The 24,847-nt window shown below is 42.4% G+C and overlaps 1 protein-coding gene across 4 annotated transcripts in view; it reads left to right on the top strand.

The window, feature by feature from the left end:
• TNKS1BP1 (tankyrase 1 binding protein 1) overlaps positions 1–24,416 on the top strand; it is a 31,173-nt gene extending 6,757 nt beyond the window's left edge. For 2 of the 4 annotated variants that reach the window (XM_063289097.1, XM_063289100.1), the window contains exons 3-12: positions 949–1,726; positions 2,840–2,912; positions 4,170–5,591; positions 7,544–9,264; positions 15,979–16,363; positions 16,535–16,676; positions 17,152–17,285; positions 17,590–17,741; positions 22,173–22,251; positions 23,977–24,416. In XM_063289097.1, the coding sequence (XP_063145167.1) occupies positions 949–1,726; positions 2,840–2,912; positions 4,170–5,591; positions 7,544–9,264; positions 15,979–16,363; positions 16,535–16,676; positions 17,152–17,285; positions 17,590–17,741; positions 22,173–22,233 (4,868 nt within the window). In that variant the 3' untranslated portion in view covers positions 22,234–22,251; positions 23,977–24,416. The remainder of the gene's footprint in view (positions 1–948; positions 1,727–2,839; positions 2,913–4,169; positions 5,592–7,543; positions 9,265–15,978; positions 16,364–16,534; positions 16,677–17,151; positions 17,286–17,589; positions 17,742–22,172; positions 22,252–23,976) is intronic. The other 2 variants (XM_063289099.1, XM_063289098.1) reach the window with 2 other exon arrangements.
• Positions 24,417–24,847: the final 431 nt, after the last annotated feature.

The following is a 24,847-nucleotide window of genomic DNA, read 5'->3' as shown; positions in this document are numbered from 1 at the left end:
CGTTTTCTGATGTACTCTAATGCATAATTCTCTTTTCCCCTTCTGAAATATTGAACACTAAACTAGAACACTTCTTGTTGACATTCTAGTTTTGTAGGTACAGGAAGGTTTTTTTGTTACTTTTTCAGGACACAAGATAGGATTCCAACATTTCCTTCCTCCTGTAGTCTGAACCAGTGTTTCTTTACCTTGGCAACTTTAAGATGTGTGGACTTCAATTCCCAGAATTCCCCAGCCAATTCTGAGAGTTGAAGTCCACACATTTTAAAGTTGCCAAGGTTGAGAGACACTGGTCTAAAGTGATATAATCCACCAGGAGCTTTAACCATGTTGAACCTGGTGGTCATATCAAATATTGATCCTACTTTTCATCCTGAGACTGCTGCACCTTACATGCGATCCATAGGGTCCTTCTTGGGTTATATTTTTCTTTATCACCTGAGATTCGCAGGCTTGATAAGCCAGAAGTTCATCCAGTCTGACCTGGGTTCAAAGTTGCATGCATTCTTCATGGAAAATGTTAAGAAATTATGCCCACTTTACTTCCCCCACCACCACCCCATTTTCAGCTCAGCACTGCTTGCAGCCTTTTATTGGAAAGAAACAAGGGTGTTTGGAATACATGCATGCTGTTGCACTTGCCTAATGACAGATTCTTGTCATCTCTGAACAAGCTTCTACTGTTAAAAGGTTGAGAGGACTTAATCTTTCCAGAAGCAAGCTACTTTATGCTTGCCAGGAAGACAATGGACCGTTGAACCTTTTCCTCAGCATAGAGCACAGATTGCAATAATAGCCCCTGAAAATTGGGAAATTAAGCATAAAAGACATTAGAAACACTGATTTCAGGCTTTTGACTAGACTGAGAATTCTTATATTGGAGTCTGATAATTTAATGGCTATGTGTTGACATTTAATTTCCTATTAAATGCTTCTTTTTCCTGCCAGGGGATGCCCGTCCAAAGCCACCTGTGAAACCCAAGCCCTGCGTTCTCCCTAAGCCAGCTGTGCCAGTGAAGCCTCTGCCTGGATTGCGTCAGACTCTTTCCGAGGTGCCTTCTGCAGAAAAGATCAATTTGTTGGCTGGGCCTAAGCCATATAGCAGTGGAGCTGGCAGTGCTGTAAAGCGTCTTTCCTTTAACCTGAAGTGCTCTCCAAGAGAAGCTACGAATGGGAAAGAGGTTTCGTCTTCTTTCTCCACTGCTGGCAAGCTATCTGGAGAGAAAGAAGATGCTGAACCCACCAAAAAATCCAGTGCTATTGAAGGAGCTTCTGGGACGGAATGTAGAGAATCCTCTAGTATCCACAAATGCACACTTCCCTTTAAAGTGAAACCAGTGCCAGTAGCAACCAAGCCAGAGCGTTTTCCCGGGACCACAGTGGAGGAAATCTTGGCCAAAATAGAAAAACCCAACAATGAGGGTCCAACCAGCTCTGACAGGCCTCGTCTGGTACGCTCTTTCTTCAGCCAGGATGGTGGTTCAGCCATTCACCTGGGGCCTAAGGGTTATGTTGCTTTCCGGAGGAGTTCCAGTGGAGAAGAAGGTGTAGGAACAGATCTAGAAGGGCCTGCCTATCGAGTCTCCTGTGAAGTTAAGGAGAGGAGATTGTCAAGGGACAAGGAATTCAAGGAACAAAGCAGGAGCTCAAACGGGCAGCATGTGCCTGAATCTCAACAGCCAGAGGCAGAGGTCAAAAGAAATGCGGTTTTCCTTCCTACAGACAGGTGAGGTTCAGATAATCCCAGTGGATCATTCTGAGTAGCCCTGGAAGTTCAGCTTTGCTGTGTGGCTCACCCAGTGCATTCTTAGAACAGAGAATGATTGTGGATTAGTAGGTATTCTAGCTCTGGCATTCCAAGAAAAATGGAACTAATGCACCAAATGTATCTCACAGTTTCCTTCTTTGCTCTTTTACATTTAGCACTAGCAGGGGTAAATCCTTCCTCTAATCTAAGAATAAAAGATTAGGTTGCCACATTTTTAAGATTCCAGTTCTCTCATATATGTACACTTGGAGTCAGTCTCATTCAACTTGATGTGACGTTCCTCTGACTAATCATATCTGGAATTGAGCATATTTCCCACAGTTCCATCTTTGCAAAATCAGTTATAATGAATATAGGGTTGCAAGTGATGGCAGTTCTCAGATCTTTGTACGTGATCTGTTGACAAGGTAGAGGAAATGACATCTGATGAAACAGAAGATGCTTGGACTGTTCAGCAAGACTTAAAATTTCCATAATTTTGCACTTAACAGTATAATCAGTTCATTTAGATCAGGCATGAATAGCTTCCTCTTTCTTATGTAGATTATGCATGTGATGGGCATGATGTCCCTTAAAATAGGGATGGGCCTTTTTTATGGGCTTTGGAAGCTATAGTTTTTGGACATCCCCCTGTTGCCAGAACAGGAAGATGTAAGTCAAGTGGCTGTTTCCCACTGGTACTAGAAATGGAAAAATTGTGATGTTCAGGATAGCTTAAGTTGGAGGAAGTTAAAGCCACTCTCTCCTTGAAGATGATGGGGAAGAAGGATGATTCTTCTCAGTTTCTGGAAGCTTGTGCAACAACCTGGGAGTGTTATCTTCACACGCCCACTTCCTTAGTGCAATGGCTGTAGTAGTATGTATGTGGAGAAACTGACATCCCAGAGAGTTTAAGGTAAGCAGTGATCCTGTGAAAGACCTTTGAGGGCTCCAGATTGTCCATATGTGTTTTAGATTCAGGATCCTTAGTCCTGTTTATGTGGTTGTTGATTTACTTGGTATTCATCCTGCCTTTATTTAAAGTAACAGAAAGTGACTCTGTTCTGCCATGATAATGCATCTTTCTGTTAGCAGCTCCAGCCAGCCTAGCGTGAGCTGTGAGGGAGACCAGCTTGGACCCAGCAGTCCACCGTCTTCTCCTGGTGTGAGTTATCTGCAGCACGGCAGTTCCTCCACTGGCCTCTCTCCTTCCAGGCTCTCTTCTGTCTCAGGGGTATCTGCCACCTCTCTCCTTCCAGGCTCCCTCCCTGTAGGGTGCGTGTCTCCTTTCTCTACTAATGCTTCTCTTCAGGAAGAGAGTGATAACCCTAGCAAGCAGTGCACTTTCATGCATCACTATTGGTTGCCTTAGGCCAAACTTGTTGCTCTTTTGGGCACAGGTTATGGCATTGTAAGCAAAGAAACAATTCTATGTGCTGATTTGTCCAGGTGTTTGATGTTTCAAATTGAAATATTCAGCTCTACCAGCTGTATTAGTTGTTAACACCTGATATTTTGGTATAGGTTTATATTTTCCCACACTGAATGGCACTACCAGGAGTGCAAAAACCCAGGCTATGCTGGTTAGTAGATCATGAGAGTCTAGGTAGTTATTCCAGTGCTTTTTTTTTTACTAACCACCTCACCTCCAAGCAAGGAAGAACAAAAATAGAGCAATGTTTCTTCAGATCTTAAAAAAAAAAAAACCTCTGGCCCAGTCTAACTGATAGAGAGAACCAAAGCTATGCAAAGTTATGGGACCATAGCCGGAAGGAAGGGAGCAGCTGTGACTCAGAGTATGTAGTTCAATGACCTGCCAGGTATGTATGAAACAGTTCCCACTGCTTGGCTTGTAGCCAAATCTGCTAGTAGGGAAGGCACAGCATCCTTTTGCTCGTTGCTCAGAGTGGGTGATGGTAATGATTAACTCCATTTGCCTACTTAAGGAAGGAGGGCCATCAGCTCACTGGGTGTGTTTTACTTTGTTCTGCTTACTCTCTCTTTGTAAATCTAGCAGGAGAGACGGCAAAGGCTGGGGTGGGGCATGTACTTTTGTTGTTACTGCAGAATGTTGATTGATTTCTTCAGCTTCTCTTTTTTCCTTCTTGTTCCGCTCTTTGCATTTCATTATCTTCTGGCTTTAACAGTATGGGGATGATATTTTGGGGAGGGTTTTTCGATGTGTTGGATAGTTTTTGATGTGTAAAAGTAGGAAGTATGCTGCCCATGGAGGAAGGTGCTGCCCATGGGGTGATTCAAGGAAAAATGGCATGGTTGGGCCAGATGTCCTTATATTCTAAATAATAATTATTGGGCTATAGGATGCCAGAGTTCAGGTTCAAGATTTTGCTAGATCGTTTAGGAAGGTTTCAGGAAAAGAAAGTCGTTTAATTTATTCTTCCTGTGTGTCTCTTTCCCCCAGACCGAGCTCTCTTCCAGAGTTACACCTGGATCTCCTGATGCCCCTTCTGAAACAACCCAACCCCCTGGTGCCCCATACCTTCCAACAGATGCCCCATGTAGTGAAGCTGTGCTTCCCCCAGGCTCCCCTGATGGATCTGCTAAACCCTCCAAAAGTCCTCTGGTAGACCCTGTCAGTCATGTTCAGACTGCAGATTCCCCTGTGACCATTGCAGATTCCTGGCCTCCAGGATCCCCCATTAAGACTTCTCCAGGACAGTCCTTGCTTTCAGGTTTGGCAGGTGTTTCTGCAAGATACCCTGAGGTCCCTCTTCTCCCTCAGCATCCTGCCAGTTTGATCCATCTGCCGGGTGACTATAATCTGGAGTCTCACCAATTGGGAGTCTCAGAGTCCCCTGGCTCCCCTAGCATTCTTTCAAAGTGCCATGTTAGTTCTGATCAGCCTCCAGGTTCCCCTTCATGCATACCAGACACCCTACTCAATAGGGACAATGATTATCTCAAAAATCAAGCACAAATGCTTCCTCTTGAGGACGAGGCCCCCCAGCTAGTTCAGCGGCGTGCTTCAGAGGGAGTAGTGCAACCACGGGGTAAAAAAATGGTCAGGGAAGAACTAGGAGGTTCCTTAGCTGCACTGCCAAGAGAAAGAGGCCCAACTGTAGAGCAGACGTTAGGAGGGGAGTCTAGCTGGAGTCTGTCGCAGTCATTTGAATGGTCATTCCCTAATCAGGGTCTTGAGTTTGGTGGGAAGAGACTAGTATCTCCTCCCAACTCTCCCATTAAGGAACATGACGATGACAACCTTTTGGAAGCTGAATTGGGTGGAGAGATCCCTCCCTGTCAAGGATTATATCAAGAGGCAGGTTCAGAGGGACAAATCAGGAGAGAGGAAGAGACTGAGGCTAGTGGGTACAGTGCCAGTAATTGCAAGGAATCTAAACGGAACTGGAAGAAGATTGAGGGGCAGCCAGAATCCCAATCTATCCTTGAGTTGTCAGCACCTGGTGGTCCCTCTGTTCAGAGAAAGAATGATAGCCCCAATCTAAAGGGCCCTGTGGTGGCAGAAGAGGTTACTTTTCAGGAGGATCATGATGGTTTCCTCCATTTTTCCCCAACCCATGAGGAAGGTGCTCTACAAGCAATAGAGCCATTGCCAAGTGTAGAGCAGACTGTTCCTCCTGCAGAGCCTTGCATCTTGTTCTCAGAAGGTGCCCAGGTGCAGACGGCTACTTCCTGTCAGGAAGACTGTGATGCCTTGGGCGTGGCAGAGGAAACCAAGATGGGGAACTCTGACCTGCTGCGTGAGGTTGAATCTGATCCTAGTTCACATTGGCTGGATGAACTTCTGGCATCTCCTCCACCCAGTGCTGATGATACAAAGAGAAGAAGCACACCCAAGGTGGAAGACCCTACAGGACCACAGGTAAAACACTGCACTCAGTAGTAAGTTTATTGAAGGCAGTATTCTATTGAGAAAGAATTGTGAATAGAAGATCTTACTGGCAACCACTTTCCAGTGCTCTTAAGAACCTGGCATAGAAGGAGTTAAATGGACACAAGCATGCTTAGATGAATGTACAGTCCTGCCCAGTTAGATGACAGAGCCAGGGCTTGTCTTTAAGAACAGCAGGTTGTCTTTTTTGAGGAAGCTGCAAAGCAGCTAAACTGGTTAGGTGGCTGCAGAACGTACAAGAGCAGAGGCTGAGCCAAAAGGTGCTGCCATATGAGATAATCCTCCAGCCATCCTGCGAGAAGTTGCTTTCCTTTTCCCAGATCCAATTTCCTTTGTGCACCAAAGGTACTCTTGATTGTTGGACTTCTTGGCTATTGAGAAGCTATAGTTTGAATCCATTATATTCGTGTCTAAGAGTGGATGGTGTTATTCTTAGGGTTTTTTTTATCCGTTCAGTCGTGTCCGATTCTCAGAGATGGTCTGGACGAGTCCCTGCAGTTTTCTTGGCAAGGTTTTTTCAGAAGTGGTTTGCCATTACCTCCTTCTTGGGGCTGACAGAGAGTGACTGGCCCAAGGTCTCCCAGCTGGCTTTGTGCCTAAGGCAGGACTAGAACTCGCGGTCTCCCGGTTTCTAGCCTGATGCCTTCACCACCACACCAAACTGGCTCTTTGTTATTCTTAGTTAATAAGCATTTAAGTTATGTACATCAATTACTGAGATGGGGTTGATTCCATTAAGGGCCCACTGAAGTTTCTCAAGCTGAGAAACCAAGTGGGCTGATAGATTTAGGGCTTGACTAATTTCCAGTGGATGCTATTTTCTCTTCCAGTTGGGCCGTATAAACTTTTCTATACTTTACCCATCTTTGTTGCCAAAATATCTGAATTATTTCTTAAAGCTGATTGTTTATTTCTATTGGCATATTTCATGTTTACAATTTTATACATCATAGTGCTTTCCTACTTAAGAACATGAGAATTAGCTATACCTTTAGTGTTCGTCATATACTGCATCTACAGATGGTTGGATGTAGCTTTCAAACCTGTGGATACACGTCTAACCGAATAGGGTCATAACACATGATTTACATGTAGAGATAATACAATCTTACTATGGGAAGTGGCTTCCATTAAGAAACAATCCATGGGAATGTGCAAGGCTAGCATGAAAAGTCAGACTCTTGGTCCATCTAGTTCAGTATTGTCTCATCAGTACTTTCAGACTTTTCACAACTGGGGCCAATCTTTATTTCTAATGTTTACTTTGGGATCAACTGTTTAAGGCAGCCTTTCTCAACTTTTTGACCCTGGAGGAACCCTTGAAATATTTTTCAGGCTTCTGGGAACTCCTGCACATTCAGGCTCAAATATAGGCCAGAAGTTACAAAATTATTACATTTGTTTCATGGCTAGGCCTGTATATATGCATTAACAGTGTTCTTAAACTAAAGATAAAGAATGAAACTTACCTCTTTAATGTGAAGTTGCCCAGATTTGAAGTAATTTTTTAAATAAATCATGATCTCCCAGGGACTCCTAGTGACCTATCTCAGAACCCTAGGGTTCCACGGGACCCTGGCTGAGAAACCCTGCTCTAAGGTTTTACCAACCATTTGTATGATAGGCTGCCCGAGTTGTGGATCCTGACTCACCAGCTGAAAGTCAGTGGTCCATACAAAAGGTGGGGAACTTGGTGGCTCTCATTACTGAATTACAACTCCAAGCAGCCCCAGTAACATTGCCCATTATTGAAGTTGCTGGAAATCATAGTTCAGCAATATCCGGAGTCACTATATATAATTTGTACTTCTTGTGATTCACATCCCTCTGATTTATTATCCTAACTCTTTGCCCACAACAATAATCTCACGCAGTTTTCCCCTTTGCCTTTTTTGTTTTGTCTTTGTCTTTTTTCTTTTTAGGATCTTCTTGGATGGTCACGGAAGGACCTTCATAGTGAGTTTGGCATTGTAGGTGCTGAACATTCTGATACCTTTGGCTTGGGTTGGACTGCTGATGTGACCAAAGTAAAATGGCTTGAAGAAACAGAACAGGATCGAGAGTTTGGCACTGGCTCACGGGATTGGCCAAACTCATATACTGTTGGTAATGCTGAAAGTCAGGATATGGAATTTGGTGCCAGCCAGCAAGAATGGGCTAGAGGATCACCATTATTGGGCAGTTCCAGTCCAGGGCAAGAAGAGTGGCTCACCTCCTATGGCAGCCGTTGTGCTGATCATCCCACTGAGGAGTCAGATTGGAGCGGCACATACAGCATCAGTGCTGCTGAGGGTCAGGACAGAGAACCCTCCACGAGGAGACCAGGCTGGCCTAGACTCTGCAGTGCTGGCCGCGATCAACAGAGCAGTGAGTTTGCAGTTGAGAAGACAGGTTGGAGCAGCCACTATCATGTTGGTGCTGCTGAAACAACTGACTGGCCCAGCAAATACCATGTGGAAAATGCCAGTTGTCCAGAATCAGATGTCAGCCCTGAACCATCAGAGGTGCCTAGCAAATGCACTGTTGAGAGCCACCAGGAAACAGAGTTCAGTGTCAAACATTCAGATGACAGCTCTCTGGCTTCTGCGTTCTGTGCCAGCCATTTAGGCTGGCCTAGTGAATCTGATTCTGGCAGTGGTACTAGTCAACCGCAAAGAGAGTTCAGTGCCCCTCAAGTGGAACAACCTAGTGAACCTCAGAACCATCCAGAACCTCAGGTTAGTTCCCAGCAGGAACCAGAACCAGACACATGTGGCTTTGATGACGGCCACTGTCTAGAGTCTAAATTGAATGTCAAACAGTCTGACTGGCCTAGCAGATGTGATACAGGAATTGCCCCAAACCAAGGTGATGAGTTCAGTGCTGATAAACCTGATGGAGCCAAAGAGTATGTTGGCCAGATAGGCTGTGAAATTGAAATAGATGGTGGAATCAAAGATAGTAACTCTCAAATGGAGGCTGATAATCCAGAGTTCTGTGCCCAAAGGCCAGTCTGGTCTGATGAGTATAGCCTGAGTGAATTTGAACCACAAGAGGGCAGTTTTCCTACTGGTGCAGGAGATTGGGTCAAAGACCCTAATTTCTCGGGAACTGAGCAGATCAATGCTACAGGACAGGATCTAACTGCTAGATTTGGCTCATTAGATTTATCCGATCAAAAAGTTACAGTACATATGGAGGAATCATCTGACAGCCTAGTACATCAGGCTGGAAACTTAACAAATTTGGCCATGGATGAACCCCGAGGAATCGGAGAAGGGGAACCTGAATGGACTCAAGATCTTGGCCTTGGAGGTTTGGCTATCTCCAGCGACTTAAAAGTTGAGAACTTAGAAGCTTATAAAACACCCGTGGAGAAGGAGCTTGACTGGGTCCTTCCTTTTGGCCTGGAAACTTCATCTGCCTCATCAAATACAAGATCTGTGAATGCAGAGGGAGGCAGAGAACCTGATGTTGGACAAGCAGATTTAATTGACAATATGGATATACCTGGCACTGAAAACACAGATGTATCCAATTTGAGACCCATGGCTTTGGATGGGACTGAAGTGGCACATAGGGACCAGAGCCATCACTTTGGGGCTACTGGTTTAGATGACGATGTGATGCAGCATCAAGGAGCAACACCAGAATCTGGAGAGAGGTAAAAGCTGTTACCATTATCTGGTAGCTGAGATGCAAAGAAGCAAGGGATGAACGAACACAAGGAATTAAAGTAGCAATTAATTTTGTTCTTGCATTAATTTGTTAATCAACCATGATACATAATTAATGTGTAATTGCTCATATCCATACTGTCCTTGGCTGTGCTTCCTTTCTTCCCTGCAAGGAGCCAGTTACTGGTGCAGGCAGTGCTATATAGTTCTTTGCGATGTAGAGTTGTTGAAATAGGTTGCAACTTGCTCTGAAAGTCAGAAAGCATTGGAAGAGCCCAAATCTGTAATGCCCATAGTGCTGTACTGTGGAAATACAGTTCGCAGTTAAGATGGTTGCTATTTCAGTTCTATTCTTGTCTAAAGCAGCCTACCCCAACTGGACACATATCAGATGTGTGGTTTCAATTTCCAGAATTCTCAGTAATGGCCACGATGGATTGAAATTCTAGAAGTTGAAGGCCACATCTCTGGTGAATGCTCAGGCTGGGGAAGGACATTTAAACCAAGTGGGAAATAACTTGTATTTTTCACTTGTTCTTGAAGTACAGTTGCTAGCTAGGGCCATTGGGAACTGATGCTTAAAAACTTACATGTGTCTACAGGTTGTCCATCCTTGCCTTAAATTATAAGGCAGGGAGGATGTAAGAATGACCTGGATAGCCACAAGTGGAAAGTGAGTATCTATGCTCTGGGTTAATGCTGAGAGAGACAGACATAGAGAAATAATGGTACGCAATGACTCTTGAAGCTGTACTTTCTGGCACTCTTGTCATCTAGCCGAAAACCCAATGTGTAGACCTAGTAGTTAGAATTAACACTGCTCTGATTTTCTACTTGGGAAAAATGCAGCAGGATACCAAAGCTGCTGCAGAATGAATACACAGATATCAGACTTATTTTTACTTGCTCTAAATGATCAGAGAAATGTGTAAAGCTAGGCTGGAGTTTTCTGCAAGAGCTATGCCATTTGCTGTTGTGTGATCAGTAGTTCATCCATTGTCTTGTCTTGGGTAGCTGCCATATTCAGTAGAAGTGAGGGCAAGGGGACTTACTTTCTAAATTCCATTTAGTGCTTGATTTTCAATTAGCTGCCTATATCTTCAGGTTCCATGTCTTTTATGTACAATACCAACCAACTCTTTCTCTCTGAAGGTGATCTCTCCTGCCATATTCTTGTATTCTCTGAGGTGAATGCAAGATAATATCCATACTTCTTTTTCCTGTAGTATTCTAGATAATTCTTTTCTCTTCCCAGGATATTTTACCTACAATGAGATCTTCATCTCACCTTGGCCTTGCTGGTATTTCTCCATTTTCCACAATGCTTGAATTTTGGTTGTTAAAGTTGATCCTGGTACTGGGGTTGTCACATGAACAGTCATAGCTAAAAAGCAATTTCTGGCCAATAGTGTCTTATTTCTGCTATACTTCTATACTACTAGCAAGTGCCTAAATTCTTCTCAAAATTTATGAGGCTACTAGAAACACCAAGGACCTAGAATCTAGATTCTAATAAAATAGAATCTATTCTATTAAGCAGACCATGAGATTATTCCTTTTTTAATATGTATATTTTGACTTTGTTATTGACTTTCCTGTTTTCCTCATCTTAGGTCTTCCTACAACACTGACAGCTTTTCAATTACCAGTTTTATTGGCATCCTTCCTCACATTCCAGTTTTGATCTTCTATGACTTAGGTTTCTCTGCATGAATTGTCATATAGCTTCCAGTAAAAAAAAAAAAGTGAAGTGTAATGTTGCAAGACTGATGACAACAAGCAGTGCATTGCAAGGATTCATAGCTAATGTAAATATTCACTAAATCCTATCTTGACATGACCTTAATATACCTTTCCTGTTGAACCCCTCAACCTTGACGGAAATGAAGTATGGCTGTGAGATTTAGAGTATGTGTGGAGTAATGTTGTAGCAGGAACTTCCCACCTATCCTGAGCAAGATGTTGTTTATCTTATATTTAGTAGATTGTTCTGAGGCAACCCTTCCAAAGAGAGAAATAATCTGGGTGGTAAGAAACATGGAATAGTCTTTACTTGTCTCTTAGAGTCACGGAACAGTACTACCCCATGGAGATCCTCAATTCTGGAATTCTGCTTTTACTGAAGAAATAATATTTTTGAAAACAAATTAGTTTGACAGGAATGCAAAATTGTAGCCTGCTATCCTTACTCTGCCATTCTCTTGTACTCAGTCTTGGCACTGACATTGGGCCTATGTTTCTGTTTATATAATGTGTGCACCATTCAGGTTCACCTCATTTTCTGTGGCTTATAGCCAGTTTTTCCCTACAGCGTATCCTACTATTAGAGGAATTCATCTCACTGCGTGGAAGAAGACATCTAGATTTTTAGCTCATTCTTCCAGAAGGCCCTCACTGCTTGGATTTATGAAACTAGTTAATAATAATAATAAAGAAAAAGAATCTAAAAAAAAGGAATTATGAAAGGAAGGAAGAGCATATGAGAAAGGGCTCCTGCAAAATTGTATAAAGAAATAGAGATGTCCTTCTGCAAAACAGTAAAAATGCAGCAAATTCTTGATGTCATCCTATTATGTTCTCCATATATCTCTAGATGTTGGAGGAAAAAAGTTATCACTTTTAAGTAATTTGAAATTGCCATCATGTAGTTCATGTGACCTAGTAAAAGATGCCTATAGATATTCATTTGGCTTCTGTAGAGGGTCAAGGAGATGCAAGACATGAAAATCAAGGACACACACCCAGTTTTAAAGATGAATAAGAGCTGTTCTTATTCAGAAGAAGTACTGCCTGAGGTGGTTAAGTGAATAGGTAGGGAAGAAGATTTCTAGATAATGTTAAGGGCATCCTGCTTCTCTCTCCCAACTCACAGTCTGGGTTGGTAGGATATTTTCAAGTTGTCTAACATATATTGAGAGGTGTATTTTGGCACTGAATTTGGTGGCTTAATTTAAATAATTGTCAAGGCTCACTCTATATTGATTAATTCTGTGTCAGTCCTCCCCTCTCAATCACCCTCCAGACTGTAATTCCAAGAAATCCCAGCTAGCTTTTCCTGTCTTAATAACAGGTTGCACACACTGTTGTGTAAACATAACATGACCTTGACAGTTAAAGGAAAGCTGTCTCAGGAGGACATTATTTTCAGCGTAAGATGATGGGGGAGTGAGAAAGGGAGAAGAGAAACTCTAACCGGCCAAACAATTTTATGTTTCCCCCACCCCTGAGACTTTTTAGGAGAGTGATGTCCAAGGAAAACTTGGATAAAAATCTCTCTCTGCTTTTGATTTAAAAAAAGTCCTAAGGATAGTCGGCTGGGTGACCTTGGGCCAGTTACTCCCTCTTAGCCCGACTCACTTCACAGGGTTGTTGTGGTGGGGAAAATAGGAGGAGGAAGGAGTATTAGGTATGTTTGCCATCTTGAGTTATTTATAAAAATAATAAAGGCGGGATATAAAATAAATAAATAAATAGTCATTTTACATGCTGTGAAACATAGTTCTCTTTGTGAATGGGATCTGCTGGGCTTTTTTGATAGGTGGAGTGAAGACATTTGGTTTTTAACAATTCAGCTTCTGCTGTCTTAATTTGCCTTGTTTCATTTATCGCCAAACTCTGTATTCTAAGGATTTGTATATTGGATTAACAGCATATTAACCTTTAGAAAGAGAATCCTGAACTGCTTCAGGGCTACTTTACATATTATGCCAAATTTGGCATTGCATGTCTGGGATCTGATGGGCTTTCACTTGTTTATTAGACCTGCAGTTAGAGGAGTATTATGGCAAAGAGACCCGGTACTGCATAAAGACATGGGCAAATGTGGGTTTCTGCCCTTTATATTGTAAGAATCCCTTCATAATATATGCATAATCTTGGGCATATACTTTTTTACCTCCTAAATTAAGTAAAGGTAAAGGTTTCCCTTAACATTGTCCAGCCGTATCCGACTCTAGGGGGCAGTGCTCATCTCCGTTTCAAAGCCGAAGAGCCTGTGTTTGTCCGTAGACACTTCCGTGGTCATGTGGCCGGCATGACTAAATGGAATGCCGTTACCTGCCCGCTGAAGCGGTACCTATTAATCTACCCAGATTTGCATGTTTTCGAACTGCTTGGTTGGCAGGAGCTGGGACTTGCAACGGGAGCTCACCCCGTCACGTGGATTCGAACTGCTGACCTTCTGATCGGCAAGCTCAGCAGCTCAGCGGTTTAACCTGCACCGCTACCACTTCTCTTACATTTGGAAAAATTGGAATTAAGAAAACAGATGCAGTATGTCATTGCAGCGAACCACTTCTGAACTCCTTGCCTACCGCTTTGAGTCTTTGTAGAAGTACCTCAGTCAATGCTGTGGGCGTATAGGGCTAGTCCTGGAACCAGTTTGTGTACCACAATTATTATGGGATTTTAAAAATTATTTTAGGTTTTAATTTCAGTGCTAAAAGCAATCAAGGGCTTTCTTTGAATTGGCACCAATTATTATTTTTCCCCAGTATTCCGTCTGCAATAAATAGTGTAGTCAAAGGTTAAAATGTTCCCTTTGAAAGTTAACGTTTATAGATTAATTTATAGTACTGGTAAAATATTTTCAAGTTGTTGTTGGTTTTTAATTGTGAGACTAAGCATCCCTTTGGTTTATTTTGAGATGATCATTTTTTAAATCAGATTTTGCAACTACTTATACGTAGCTTGGAAACTGAGGTTAGTACTACTATCCTATTCTTTTTTTCCCTGGAGCAAGAGGCTTCTGTGCCTCAAATCCCTCTGAGGACAGGACCTTTATGACATTTTAACAATAACATACTCCTTTTCTGTATTTAAGATGTATTTTCTTTGGATCATTATATGACACCTTTATCCAAATGCCAGTGACACAACATAATCGTATGTATTGTTACATTTTAATCTTGAGCACTTATTGCAGCCTAGAAAGTTCTGTATCCATGGAACAAGCAAATTCCTTCTCTCTTGCGATTTGGGTCTGCTTAGCGTTGCCATTTGCGAGGTTGGTCATTGTTCTGAAGAGTGCTCCTTATTCAGCATGGACACTTAGCCAGTATAGCAGGCTTTTAAAGGAAAATGTTTCTTGCCCTTCATAATATGTCTTGAAAGCACAGGACACGAAGTATCTCCCAAAAGTAGCGAATACAACTTCTGATACAGAATCTAGTGCTAAGGGGTACATGGGTATAATTCTATTTTATCCTTGCATCAGCCTTTTGAGGTATAGTAGGATGAGAGATGACTGTCCTGAGGTCACTAAAAAGCTTTGGCTGAGAGGGATATGGCTCTTCATTGTGAGATCATGTGCATCCTTCACTGCAGAGCTATGTACTACTTTGTATTTGATTCCAGAAAGGTGCTTTGGAGTGTGGGATTGAATCTGAAATTCCTCAAAGCTCTATTTCCTTGCTGTTTACTACTCTTGTTTTCTGTTTGCTTCCAAACAAAAACTTCCTTGCAATTTAGTCGCACTGATTCTGTATTCTAGCTACACAGTCAATTTTTGAACTGATTCTGTAAATCCAGGTAAGAACCCAAAGACTACCAACCTAAAGTAGCAAATGCTAAACAATCGACCATTGCTTGAAACTGCTATGCATGCCAGTAATCTCTTTCTTGGTATTTGTTTGGGCAATGCCTCTAAAACCTTCAAAAAGGTTTAGAACCTTTCCATAGTTAAAGGTGATAGTAATTTATTCAACATAAATACTTCTCTGAAAAAAACCATCTTTGTCTTTCATTTTTCCACCTTTTCATCTCTAAGATTTGTGCAGCCTGCCTTCCATTCTCCATCTGACCAAACGATCTGGGAAAAAATTCTGAACTTCATAGACAACATAAAGTGTAGAAATATATCTGTCTTGCAAACTTTATTCTAACTACAGTACATAATTAGGGCTTACTGAACACTGCCCTTTATCTCAGTACAGCATTCTCTAACCTTTGTTATTTTCACCTTCTCCTCACCTAGAATGGGGCTGAATATCGAATGCTATCACCATTAGACCAATGGTTCTTGTAACATGTGGCTGTTTGGGAGCCCAGTAAAGTTGAGGGTTGTAGTCCCATTGAATAGAGTGGTTGTTACAATTCTCTGCCTGCTTCAGAGGTATCCATGGTTTGGCTGTCCTTATGGGAAAAAAAAGTCGAGAAGGCTTTAAGCCAGCATCCTGCAAGCTAGTCAATTACAAACTACACATAAAGGGGATTGCTGTTATAGTTCAGTATGGAAGTAACACTTCTGAAGTCACCATCTATTACATTTCGCTTGAGGTTAAGGTTGCAGGACACATTTTCCTTTCTTCTGCCTTCTGTGTAATATTAGTTTTCTTGGATCTTGTGAGTCTGACCTGCATTTTGAAATGGTACAGCCTCATAAAGGTTTCATGATTTTTATAATGATTCGTATCCAGTATGTTTATACGGCTCTTTTATTGGTGAGAATACGTTTGAATCCTCTCTTGGATCTTCTCCACTTCTCCATATCTCCTTATTATATCTGGAAATTCCTCACTCTCCCTTTAACTGTATAGCCCAGTCCTTCACACATTTTCAATACTCATACAGTGAGAAAAGCTTTAAAAAAGGGAGTAGCTGAACTGGGGACACACTGATGGCAGCGAAGCAAGTAGAGCAAACTAATAAAATGATGAGACCCCGTTAAGAATTTTACTTTGTCTCTTTATCTCAAACTGAAGCAGAAAATGCCACAGTCAGCGCCTGTCCAGTCCCAGCTGCCTGCTGGAAGGAATGGTTTCCAGTAGTGCCAACAGACCAGAGGTCCAGCAGAAGAGGCCTGCCTCTTTCCATAGCTGCCATTTAGAAGAGGAGAGGAGGCCCAGTAACTTGCCCAGTGAGCTGGTGGCAGCAGCTGAAACGATCAGGCCATCTCCATTCCCATTGGAGGATGTAGGAGAGGTTTTGTCTGAAACTGGTGGTGAGAACAGCCAGCTGAACAGTGGAAATGGGAGTCAGCTGCCCGTAAAGCAAAACAGAAGTCAAGCCACACAACCTAATTCCCAGGATGATTGTACTTCAGAGGGGGCTGGAGCACTGATAAGAGAAAATTTCACCTTCTTGGAGGTAAGTACTACTGGGGATGTTCCTCTGGTGGCCACTTGAAAGATAAGAGCGATCTACGGTAACGTTTCTGCAGCAATGTGGGAATTGTGATAGTAGTAGTAATTTAATAATTAGGCCCTAAACAACACCATATTAAGACTATATGGTGTTCTGACTTCTATATGCTTTCAGGATACAGAAATTCTTGATAATACTGCACACCGTGACCGTGCAAATTTGGGCCGCAAGCGGGGTCACCGAGCCCCAACCACCCGAGCAGGGGGTACTCTGTTAGAGAATGACAGGAACAGCTGGATGTTCAGAGATTCTACAGGTAAGGTGCTACATTGGTCTTGGCATGAATTACTGACCTGTGCCTAGTCTGCACTCTTCCTCATGGCTCCCACATACCATTACAGTTAACTGTTAGTTATGGATTTACGTACCTGTCTCCAAAAGAAGCTTAGAACCCATACTTTGCCCTAATTCAGAACTTACTAATCATAGCTCATTAATAATCATTTAATGAACTTCTGAAATCTGTTCTTTTTCAACATCATCACTGCACTTGATATTTTAAGGAGTCCGTGAAGGCAGGTCTCTTCCCTAATGATCTTGCAGTCTAAAAATTAATAGAGGAGAATTGGAGGTGGGGAATAAAACATAAAGTAACATGCAGTTTCAGTTGAATGCTTTATTATAGGCTCCAAAGGTTTTCCAAGTTGTCTGGCATTATTTTGGTTTTAAGAGTTATGCTTCCTCATGCATTAATTTTGTGGATTTTCTCTCCCCCCTCCCCTCTTCCCCAGACCCCCAGTTAGTTTCTGCAGTCTCTGATGAAGAAGTGCACGAGGAGTCCAAGGCCAAGAAGTCACGAAGCTCTCCATTGTCCAAGGGGGTAAAGGTACCCCTCTTCCCAGGCCTCAGTCCTTCAGCTTTGAAGGTAACGTATAAAGGAAGTGAGGATAAAATAGAAGAAATTAGGATGGATTGTCAGATTGGTTTCTGGAAACTGGATTGTTAAGATCATCCCAAGCTGAAATCAAGTTTGCCTATGGGAGTGGGAGATTAAGGTGCAAAAGGGACCCAAGCATCTGATATCCTAGATCTGATGATGAGGTGTAATGAAAGCAAGAGAATACTGATGACGATCTGGGAGAGGAAGTATGGGAAAGGGGCCTGCTTGTAAGCAAAGGCTAGGGGTCTTGCTAGGGGCCTGCTTGTAATTCTTTTGCTCTTGACCATAGGCTAAATTGCGAGGAAGAAACCGCTCTGCTGAGGAAGGGGATCCACAGGGTGAAGTAAAGGAGGCTGCTGTACAGCGTTCCAAATCATGCAAGATTGGCAGCGCCAGTGGGAAGCCTCTGGTGCTGCCACCTAAGCCGGAGAAATCCTCAGGGTAGGTATGGTTGTACAGGAGGAGTGCCTAGAGAATTGCAGGTGAAGGAACCCTGGACGCTATAGAAGCAAATTTGGCTTCAGCAGGTACCGCTCTAGGGTCCTTGTCTGACAGCAGATGAATATAGAACTCTGGCTGTGCAGGGAACGGGTCTCTCGCTAGATTTCATCCTAGGGTCGGACTTGAGCCAGTGACTCAGTAGCACCTGTACTGCAAGGGCAAAGTCCTTCCGCAAAGGGGATCTTTTTGAATCTACCTTTGAAAACCACTGATGGTAAGGGTATCACATTATTTCAGCCTGGAATCTACATGGAGCCATGTGTGTTTTCAGCAACTTTTTCTTACAGTTTCCAACCCAGTCCCTGTAGAAATGCGACTAAGTTCCATTTGGAATTTCATGTCTGGAATTCTTTGCTTAAGCTTTGCAGTGTCTTGCTCTTAGTTCAAGGCTGGCACCAACTCAGTAGCATATTCATAGTGGTGCAGTTTGTCAATAATGCCGCATTTCTAGGAATATTGTTAGCTTTTGGCCAGAGTTTGAGGGCCCAAGCTGTGTGGAAGAAAAATTAGCTTTAGATGGTGATGGTGATGATGGTGATGGTGATGGTGATAGTGATAATGATGATTTAGCTTTTCCATACTCTGGTCCTACCTTATTCAGCCCTGGTTCTATATGGAATGTCATACTGAAATGCACTGAGCAAGAAAAAAACTTCTTTAGAAATTTAGATTGAACTTTCTCAGATTTAGCAAAATTGGTACATGATGTCCTACCTGCCAGGAAACACACTGAGACAAGGAACTGGTCTCTAATATTTATTGCTAGTACTTAACAGGAATCCTAACAAACTGAACAAGTGTGGGAAAACCCAGACATATAAACCCCAAGGATTAAGGCGGTCCCGATCTGTGTCTCTTTGAATGGCTGAACAATTCCTCAGTGCTACGCATGCGCTTGACAGTCTGGATGGGAGCCCCCTGCTCGCCATCCTTACTCATGACACGTAGGCTTCATTGTGACACTTCCGATCGGTTCGTCAACTTCGTTGCTTTTATATCCAAAGCCGTACTATATGCACACTGGGGAAAATACCTTTAATGATTCTGAGAAACCCAAGTTTTATAGAAGGACCACACAAAGAAATATAAGTGTTTAAAAAATCTTGAAAATAGTCTAATGAGGAATGAATGAGCTCCCAAATGCCAGGTGGGAAAAGGGGAGATCAAGGCAAGGTAATTGGAATGTAATGAAATCACTTGGATGCTGAGTTGAGAGTATTCCACACTGGAAACACCTGTCCAATCCAAATGCATTGAATATCTATTATTGCTTAGTTTCAGGTGTTTGAAGGCTGTTTGGTGAGACTTTTTAATAAAACTCAGATGTACCCATTATTCATATTTGAGTACATTCAGTTTATTAATGTTTAATTGAGTAAGTAGATTGTGTGTGTCCTAACAGTCATGACAGTGTGTGTGTGTTTAAATTTTGGCCCTCCCCACTGTTGGACTTTTTCTTAAGGGAACATGACCTTCATTTGAGAAAAAAAAAATGAAGGCTGCCCTTTTATATTAGAGAGAGAGGCATTCATGGATAGTTTTATAACCAATAGCTTTATGTACATTTCTTTTAAATCTGCACAAACTCTGCAATTGCCTGTTCTCTGTCTAAAAATTCCGTGATAGGTGATGATGAAACTGCTGAAACTGAATGGAGCAATATACACATTCTTGGAATGACATTCTCCATCTGAACTTTCTCAGACTTTCTGTCCTACCACAGAGGTCCTCTCCGCATTCTTTGGTTGTCAGGGAGCAGAAGAAAGGTAGAGGGGATTCTCCTCTGTCGGGTGCCTGTCTGGTGGCTCTTCTCACTGAAGTGCTGCTATCCAGTGTGGGTGCTGGCAGAAAACTCTGCCAGCTTAAAGAGGAGCGCTGCCAGCTCCTCCTCTGCCTCAGAGGGAAGAGGCAGGAGCATTTCCTTTTATCCGGGTTACTAGCAGAGAAGGCCTGTGCTTCCGCTGTCAGTCCTCCAACCTCTCAGAGTGATCGTTTCTCCTGCCACCAGGGAAGAGAGGCGGAGGGTGGGAAGAATGCTGTGCCCCCTTCTCTCTCCTCTGCTGTCCTTGCCTTGGGGGAAGAAGCAAGTCTTCTGACGTCACTTTGTGGATCCCACGGAGTGATCAGAGAACTGGCAGCAAAGAAGCTGTTCACTCCCACTCTCTCTCTTGCTGTTCTCCTGCAGCCCATGCTGAAATACCTCTTGGGCTTTTGTTTTAAGGGAGCAGGTTTATTGCTTTGAATAGAAAACATGGATCCACCAAATCATTTCCAGTGCTGCACCTTCCTGTGACAGGTTTCCCTCACTGTGCTCGCCCTTCAGAAAAGATTTTTTGCAAGGTATAAGCCCTTGAGACGCTTGTCGGTATCTTTAGCGCAGTACCGAAGTTCAGGATTTTAGGGATTTGCCATTTGGACAGTGCTTCTGCTGAAAATCCAAGCCTGTTGTAATAATCTGCAGTGCATAACAATGATGATTCCAGATTAATTGCTGCCTCTAGTTCAGAGCTTGTTGGCTGGGGAATTCTGGGAGTTGAAGTCCACACATCTTAAAGTTGCTGAGGTTGACAAACACTGCTCTAATTGCACAGCACAAATCCCATCCCTTAAAATTACTTTTCGTCTCATTGTCCAGAATCTGGCAGTTATTTTGCTTTAAAACCATGCCTTTTCACTTATATTTTCCATCTGCCTTTCTTCTCTAAACTTTATCTAATGATTCTCTTTTTCTCTGTCCCTTTCCAAGTTTTATTGTACTTCCTGTCACTTGGACTGGAAGGGGAAGCTGGCAGAACTGTTGTCATTTTATTGGTCCACTGGTGAATCAATGAAACAAATTTAAAAAAAAATCAGATTCATCATTTTGCAAGTCTACTGGTCAAATAAACAGCAAGCATACAAGCACCAGTCAAGCATGGGAAAGTGCTTTCAAGAGAGAGCTGGCAGGTCAGCAGCTCAGGTTGAAATGGGCATAGAGGGCAGATTCAGTGTCCGCAGGGAAGGTGATGTTCCTGCATGGTAAAGTTAAAGTGGCAGCGTTTACCCACAGTGAACTAAAGCACAGCAGGCACATCAGCACTTCTGCCAGGAGGAGTCAGTAAACACTCCTTTTGATGCAGAGCAAGACAAGACAGGCAGTGTTTGCCTTTATAGAGAGTGGGCCATGGATTGGGGTTGACATTGTTTGTTCCTGTCCTTGAGAAATGGTTTGTGGGCCACTAATGTGCGGAGCCAGTTTGGTGCAGTGGTTAAGGCACCAGGCTAGAAACTGGGAGACCGAGAATTCTAGTCCCGCCTTAGGCACAAATCCAGCTGGGTGACCTTGGGCCAGTCCCTCCCTCTCAGCCCTGGGAAGGAGGCAATGCCAAACCACTTCTGAAAAACCTTGCCAAGAAAATTGCAGGGACTTGTCCAAGCAGTCGCCAGGAGTCAGCACTGACTTGAAGGCACAAAAAACAAATGTGCGGATGAGCCCTCAAAGTGTTTAGTTTCTTTGTTGTTATCTTGAGAAGGTAGATTGCTTTACAGAGTATTCACAAATCTAAGCTTTTCATTAAGTTATTGCTTTTATTTATTTTAATGATTTCTGTTTATGGTTTGTATTTTATTATTATACTGGGCTTTATTGTAAGTCTCTTCAGTATGTTCTAGTAAACAAAGGTGAAAAAGAAATAGATATAAAAGTTACCATATTTTTGTTCGGTCTCCACTAGTATGTCTGCATAGTTGACATACTGAATGTTCTTTCTAGAGGTACTTCGTGGCTACTTGGTCAATACTTAAAAACTATTTCTTTTCTGAAGAGAGGAGGGGTGGGGTAGAGTGAAGTGGATTGTCCATTTGTGCATGTATGTTAGGGGAAAAGGAAAATCTACACATCCTCAGGTTTGGATCATAGAATCTGTATACTACAGTGCCACGCTATTACTTTTGAGTTAATTATTTTTATTTTCCAATAACAGAAGAGAAAAAGAAAATAATAACCAAGTAAAATAATAAAGAAAAATACAGAGAGCAAAATGAAATAAACTGGAATATAATGAAAATTAAAATAAAAAATAATGTATAACTAAAGCAAATATACCACAATATTTAAATCCTAAACAACAAATTAATTTTAATGAATTAGGATTTATCTGCTACCCAGGATTTTAAGTCAGGTAGCCTAGAGTCTTTCCACCAGAGTAAAAGAATCTTCATAGCCGCTGCCCATAAACCATCAATCAAGTTCTTCGCTCTTTGATGAGTGTTGAAGTTCTTCACTCTCCGATGGGTTTTATATTTTTATAATTTAATTCAACATCACATTCACATCTTGGCCCTTATTTCTTTTGCACTCTTTTACTTTTTAACCATATTCTGATTCTTCAGGTCAGAAACCTCCTCACCCAACTGGCTGCAGGTTCTGAAGCTGAAAAAGAAGAAAAGTTGAAATCCAACCAACCTTCAGGCAAGTATCTTATCTTGGACAAGGAGGTTGAGTCTGGCTTCCCAAACAGGCATCTGATCCTGCTTTTATGCAGTGGAATCAAATACTAAATGTACTCCATACAGCACACTCGGGCTTTTTGGTTCTGCAGCTGCAAATAAACTTTGTGGAATTTGGCAGCTGGGCCAGAGTTCCCACCGCGAAATGCTTATGGCTGCTCTAAGACCTCAGAATTGCTGTCTCTGAGGAGGATTAAGCATTTAAACTGCAACATTCTTCATAGCTGACAAGTTTGGAAGGAATCATAAGAGTGTCTGTTAGATTTCTGAATTGTTATTATCCATATATCCTAAATTATCTCTTCTATGTGCTTCATCACAGTCTGACCTGAAGAACATTTGCAACGTCAAGACGTTTCCATTAGCACTTCACAATTGAGATTGCACTTAGCTTTGCTTTTTAATGATGCTGGGGGAATATTTGCATCCTCTGACGTAGCAATGTGGATTGGCTTAGCTTCTGTGCTGTCACTGACTGATCCCATTTCTTTGGAGATCAGAGCTATCTTTGTGGCTGAAACCTTCCACTGTCTCTATTTTCCTTTGGCTTTTACTAAAACAGGGCTGTGAGATTGGGCTTCTCATATAATTCGGTAAACTTTTTGTTCTTGTGAAAGCCCAGCATCACTAGAGGATAAAACTTTTCTTAGAATTGCATAAATGGGAGGAGATTGCACTAGTAAATTATTTTAGATATGCATTGCAGCTGTGCCTAGCATGGCAGTCCTGCATCCTAAACAATATATTATTCTCCAGATTCATTATGTTCTTGCTTTTGCTTGTTTGAATCTCTGCAGCCAGGCACAACATTTTTTTTTTAAAACAGCCAGATATCAATATCCATATCATGGCAGAATTGAATCAGGGTGACCCTTACAGACGCTCTTTGTGAGTTTTCTTTGTGAATAGCCCGGGTAAAAACCAATCCTGGATTTCATCAGTATGATGTGACCCAAAGGAGAGGTGCTTGGAAACAGTTCTGCAAGAATAAGCATTCTGCTGGTTTATGCAGTTACTACAGTATCATTCCTTTCCATGGAGATGCATGGATAATGTCCCCCAGTGCCCAGTCACCTGATGGATAATCCTGAATTTTACTTGCCCTTCCTTTGGGAAGTGTAAGTTGTGGGTGAAGCAAGTATGATTGACTCACCTGTAACTGAATTTTCATGCTAGTAGTTTGGTATCTGTCCAATTAAGTCAGTTCCTGTCAGAGCACCCATGTAGTAGTAGTAGTAGTAGTAGTAATAGTAATAATAGCAATACCAATAAAATTGCTACTGGACCTTGAATGAGAGTGCCTAGAGCTTGCAAGATGTCAGTAATTTCAGCTAGATCTGAGAAGTCTTGTCCTAAAATCTTTGAGATTGGGGGTGGGGATATCAGGGTCTAAAAAAGTAACTAGCCCTTGATTTAAATGATCTTGTTGCCTGGGTGGGGGGGAGCCTTTTTCCCTAGAAGCTCTCCCAAATGCCAGGGGATCTGATACAACGCACAGCAGGTGAGTATAGGAAAGTCACTTTGCTTCAATTAAGTTGTTCCAAGGAGGGTGCTGGCTTGCATGGGAGACTAAATGTTTGCCCATGAACTGGAGTCAAGTAACAAGACACAATTGTGTAGGTGGGATCTGGTGCTTCAGCAGACCGTCCTGCCAATTTTTGTAATTCTTGTCATTTTTTTCTTGCAGATATGCTCTCCTACTTCTGGGGCTTTAACAGCAGATGTTCTGGTCAGCTTTTTATGCGTTAGAGACACAGTCCCCACCTAACAACTTGGAGGGATTTGGGGGAGGGAAGGGATTTGTGGGGAGAGGGAGGATGAAGCACATTTATGCACTTTGTATCACATTCACTCACTCATGCATATGGCGGTCAATTCTCTCTGCCATTATATTCCCCATTTCCTCCCCCCCCACTTTTTGGGCTCCATACAATTTTATGAAATCTTTTTTTTTTGTAATCAAAATGCTTGGCACTAGCCTCTTTTCTTTCACACCAAGATAGGGAGGCAAGACAAGGAAGTGAGGCTTTCGCTCTCTCTGCTGCCATATAATGCATTTCAGACAAAGAGGAATGGATTTTTTCCCCTTCAGTCACTTGAAACGAATAAAGGTTTTATGGCTATGAAGGCCCTGCTGTCGTATTTGCTTAAATTTAATCCTCTGATCTGTCTCCAGAGCCAACCTGGTTACTTGGCAACATCGTCTGGAGCTGGGCAGCCTACAAGGTTATAGCAAAATGCTGGTGGAGGGATGTTTTACTTTCGTGGTTGAAATGATGTGCTCTTCTGTAGAGTTTTTCTGTTCTTAAAGCACATGGGCAGGTTGTTTTGGTTGTTGGGAATTTAGGAGGAATGTCATTTGCTTCCCTGAACTGCTTTCAATAGAGTTAATATTTGGTCTGGGAGGAGACTGATGTACCTCTTGCAGGCATTTGAAGGATGTAGAAGCACTGTACATAACAAGAATTGTTACCCTCTCAGCCAGACTACATACTTGCTTCCTGTTCTTGGGATAAGACACTTTTTGAACCCTGAGGGCACCTGCACCTGCACGTGCT

This window comes from Candoia aspera, chromosome 1 (assembly GCF_035149785.1).
Source record: "Candoia aspera isolate rCanAsp1 chromosome 1, rCanAsp1.hap2, whole genome shotgun sequence".
NCBI lineage: Eukaryota > Metazoa > Chordata > Lepidosauria > Squamata > Boidae > Candoia > Candoia aspera.
Note: the sequence above shows the minus strand (reverse complement) of the source record. Positions and strands in the feature narration are given on the sequence as shown.